Raw genomic sequence first — 4,742 nt, 5'->3', positions numbered from 1 at the left:
ATGGCTTGAATGTGACCCTGAGGCCATGCAGAATAGCACAAAGCCAAAAAAGAAAAGGAAAAAAAAAAAAAAAAATGACAGTGAGACTTGTTGATGGAGCCCTCATGTGGAAACTAGGTCTTTGTGAATGCACTGTAGAGAGATGCATTAGGACTGTGCGTCCAGCTGCAAGTACACGTGATTTTCAAACACAACATTTATCTAAACTAAGTGAGAGGATAAAAAAAATCATTATTTTTTTTTTAAGTGGCAACAAAAAATGCCTAGTTGGAACTATTGAGTAGTTAGGAAGAAATCAATTAGCCCAGGTACTATATGCAGCAGATATAACATAACTATATAATGTCAAATTAAGTTACACAAATTCGTCACGACAAGACTTTGGTAACCATTGATGTTTCCCTCAAATGCATTTGGAATCATAAATGCTCCGGTATGGCATTAGCATGGCTTCAGTTCAAGCGTCATAAAGCCAGAAAATAAACGAGTGTCCTATCTCTCCTCCCCCAGAGAGCGCGCTACAGTGGGGGGATGCTTGTCTCACATTTGCACGTTTGCAGACATTTCAGAGGCAGCTAAACGATCTGAACAGCACTTTTGACGTCAGGAATAATAATTCCAGTCAACTCTCTCATCTGGGTCTTCCTTTCGTCCTTTCTTCCGATGTATTGACATTTACATTCGGTGAACCAGCGCTGGATTTAAGCCTTAACAACAACAAAACAAGTACAACAGCTGTAAGGCTGGAGCAGCCACGGGTTTGATTCGCGCGAGTTCATCGCTCTTTCGTCTGTGTCAATTTGAACTTTTGTGTGCGTAAAAGTACCAACTATGTTGTCAGTGTTTCAACTCAACAAGTATCTCTCCTCTTGCCACCTTCCCGATTAATGGCTGCGGAATGGAGATAGCCTTGGTGAGTTTTGAGAACGGCGGCGCAAAGGGAAGCGGCGGAGGGGGCAACAATGCCGAGGACAGCTGCCGGAACGCGCTGGATGTCCCTCAAGCGGGTTTCGCGCAGACTGGACTCGGAGAGGACTACAGTAAAGAGCTGAATACTCACCACCACTATCAGCACAGCACTTGGAAAATAAACGACATGAATAACACACTAAGCTGCAGCGAAAACGCCATGGATGCGCTTTTACGCGCGGACCACAGTCCACATCTGTTTGATGAGGACATGTTGGACATGGACATGGACGCGGAAAGCAACGAAAGGGTTCTTATCAACATAGCAGGACTCCGTTACGAGACCCAGCTGGGCACACTTAACCAGTTTCCCGACACTTTGTTGGGCGATCCTGCCAAGCGGATTAAATATTTCGACCCGCTCAGGAACGAGTACTTCTTTGACCGCAACAGACCTAGTTTTGATGGAATATTATATTTTTATCAGTCCGGTGGGAAGATTCGCAGACCTGTCAATGTGTCAATTGACGTCTTCGCTGATGAGATAAGGTTCTACCAACTAGGAGAGGAGGCCATGGAGAGGTTTCGTGAGGATGAAGGGTTTATCAAAGAAGAGGAGAAGCCACTTCCCCAGAACGAGTTTCAGAAGCAAGTTTGGCTCATATTTGAGTACCCAGAAAGCTCCAGTCCGGCACGGGGCATTGCTATCGTGTCCGTCATCGTCATTACCATATCTATTATTACCTTCTGCCTAGAGACGCTGCCTGAGTTTAGGGATGAACGCGAGTTACCGGTAACGAGCCGTCTGGACAACAGCACAGCACCCCGACCCTCCCTAACCTTCACGGACCCTTTCTTCATCATAGAAACCACTTGCGTTATCTGGTTCACATTTGAACTTTTTGTGCGTTTTTTTGCGTGCCCAAGTAAGTCCGAGTTTTCTAAGACAATTATGAACATAATCGACATAATGTCCATCATGCCTTATTTTATCACCGTGGGCACTGAGCTGGTGGAGCAGCAAGACGAGGAACATCAAAACGGGCAGCAGGCCATGTCCCTGGCCATTCTCAGGGTTATCCGTTTAGTCCGGGTTTTCAGGATCTTCAAACTTTCCAGACACTCCAAGGGGCTCCAGATCCTGGGTCAGACTTTAAAGGCCAGCATGCGGGAGTTGGGCCTGCTAATCTTCTTCCTCTTTATTGGAGTCATCCTCTTCTCTAGTGCCGTGTATTTTGCGGAAGCGGACGAACCGGAGTCCCACTTCTCCAGCATCCCGGACGCGTTCTGGTGGGCAGTGGTCACCATGACGACTGTGGGGTACGGCGACATGCGTCCTGTCACGGTCGGGGGAAAAATTGTGGGATCTTTGTGCGCCATCGCTGGTGTACTCACTATTGCACTCCCGGTGCCTGTCATCGTGTCCAATTTCAACTACTTTTACCATCGAGAGACGGACCAGGACCAGTCTTCGCTTAAGGATGAACCTAACAGCGGCAGGAACAGTCCCGAACTCAAGCGTAAAGGCAGTAAATCCTCCAACAAGTCTCAGGATGTGGAGAACAATGACGCGTCCGCTTCAGTAGAAAAGGCGAACATTAAAGCTAACAGCAGTATGGATTTCAAAAGATCCCTTTACGCGTTTTGTTTGGACACACGGGAGACGGACCTGTAGCCCCAAACTAATTATGTACAAAAATCTCACTGTTGGGCTTTTTGCACACCCCATCAGGAGACGCTCACATAGTAGTTTATCTTTAGGAAATTAAGGAGTATGTTTTCTTTGTTTTTATTTTTGTTTTTTTCTTAATAAGCACACTTTAACCAGGGAGTGGGATATAGAGATACCAGAATAAGAAACACAGTGCAAACATCATCACGATTTTTAGGAACAGTTTAAAGTAGGTTTAGTTTATTTTCAGGAAAACAATTACATGCTTATTACTTGGACTGTATGAACACATGTATATAGTATAGGGAACAGCTTTTATTTTGATAAGGCCACGCTTGAAACAAGCTACATACATGAAGTAAACAAATCCTCATTGAACTTTTGTTTAAGAACTGGACCACAGCCTTGTAGTAGAAGTTTAAAGTCTATATTTTCCAGATGCAAATATCTCTTTCCTGTTGGTCTGCAGAAGATGGGCCTAACAAGGAGGGAGCCTTGCCCATTTCAGCCAAGAAAATTGTGTTTTTTACTAAAAACAGTAAACAACCTATGGGAATGATAAAGCCAAGGAAGAGGACAGCACAGAGACCATCTGGAGAGATCACGCAACACTAGCACCAGGTCAGTGCTGAGACAAATGCATTGTGTGAGAGGAGAGTTGTGTCAGTGCTTGGAGTAAGGAGCTGTCCTTTCAGCACCACAGTATTCACTATTCAGACAGCTACAGTCAGTCTGAATGACATAGGATTGGATCATTACAATTTTATGAAATCATAATGAGATAAGTAGTAGACCTTATTTGTTTATTTATTTAAGCATTTGTTTTGACATTTAAGTGTGAAAGAGATGGTTTAAGCTCTATTTACTGCAGTTTACTGTAGTTCAGAAAAAGGATCATGTTAATTGGTTTGTTGTGACCACATTTTCTGTAGTTCTTTCAAACACCAATTAAGTCTCAGAGTCAAGGCTGAAACGGCTGCATCTTAGTCCTTCTCGATGTTAACACCAATATACTGCTACATGATACATGACCTGACTGATACATCATTCACAATATATAATGACAACAGCTGTCTTTTGCTCAAGAAATTCTCATTATAACTTAACCAGTCTGTGATCAGAGCTGTAGGACAACACTAACCTACTGCCAACAGGGCATCATCTGGGTGCATTCAACCAAGCTCCAATGTATGTCGTTAGTCCACATCTTCAATTAATTTTATGTGATTTCACCCGGTAATTACAGCCTGCACTCTTGGGTATGCACAGTTTTGAAAACTGGCAAATGACACAAGTCTGTTAAACAAGATGACATGTCAAAGATACAGTTTTGAAAACAACAACAGAAGTACCCTGAATATGAGAGTCTATTGATATTTTTTAGCCGAAGAAGATTCACTATTCTTAAATGTTCTCTAGTTTTTAGTAACTGTAAGGTTATTGTTCTTTGTGAAATTGGAAAATTGGAATGGCTGATAGGATTTACTCATTTTCATTGTAATGATCAGTACAATCAGAGTAATCCACTAAACACACCATATGTGGAACTTTACATTGATGTTTCTGGTTAGACTTTTTACTATGCCCATTGCAATAACCTATATATTGAAATTAATCCTCCCCCCCTCCAGTATCCAATAATACCTTGATAACATCAATTATCCGGTTCAGATATGTCTGCTCATGACCGGTGCCACCACATGCCCAAGGATGTTTAATCTGCTGCACTGTCAAATGGGACAAAAGACCAGAACACCAAAACAAAGTTTGCACAAACTCTGAATCACAAAATCTCCTTGGAACGATCCTGGTTAAAAAGGTCAATAAATAAATAAATATTAAGATGATCTCATTGAGCAGTCTATCATCTCACTCAGGCACATCCACTGGACCTCAGCAGCAGATAATAACACATAACATGTAATTATAACACCACTACTGAGCCTTTTGAATTCATCAATATTGGTTGAAGGAAACATTTTTATCTGATCAACAAAAAAGATATATAGTGATATTAAAGAAAATAAATATGGCTTAAAAGAAATTACGTTCTCAAGGCAACCTAGAAATAATGACTGAATGCACACACACTTTTGGTCTTATCTGACAAATCTCGTGGCGATTTAAGATGAGAATGGCCCACCTGCAGAGATAATGCGCC

At 42.3% G+C, this 4,742-nt stretch overlaps 1 protein-coding gene across 1 annotated transcript; it reads left to right on the top strand.

Moving 5' to 3' along the window:
- The first annotated feature begins 889 nt into the window (after positions 1-889).
- Positions 890-2,584, top strand: LOC110161794 (potassium voltage-gated channel subfamily A member 1). The gene has a single exon (XM_020926625.2). The coding sequence runs from the start codon at positions 899-901 to the stop codon at positions 2,582-2,584; it is 1,686 nt and encodes a 561-aa protein (XP_020782284.1). The 5' UTR covers positions 890-898.
- Positions 2,585-4,742: the final 2,158 nt, after the last annotated feature.

Source organism: Boleophthalmus pectinirostris, unplaced genomic scaffold (assembly GCF_026225935.1).
Source record: "Boleophthalmus pectinirostris isolate CB_2022bp ecotype Guang Dong unplaced genomic scaffold, ASM2622593v1 HiC_scaffold_18, whole genome shotgun sequence".
In the NCBI taxonomy this organism is placed as follows: Eukaryota; Metazoa; Chordata; class Actinopteri; order Gobiiformes; family Gobiidae; genus Boleophthalmus; species Boleophthalmus pectinirostris.
Note: the sequence above shows the minus strand (reverse complement) of the source record. Positions and strands in the feature narration are given on the sequence as shown.

Bases quoted from the DNA above. Each gene is read 5' to 3' on its own strand.
- LOC110161794 (XM_020926625.2), top strand. From the start codon at position 899: ATGGAGATAGCCTTGGTGAGTTTTGAGAACGGCGGCGCAAAGGGAAGC.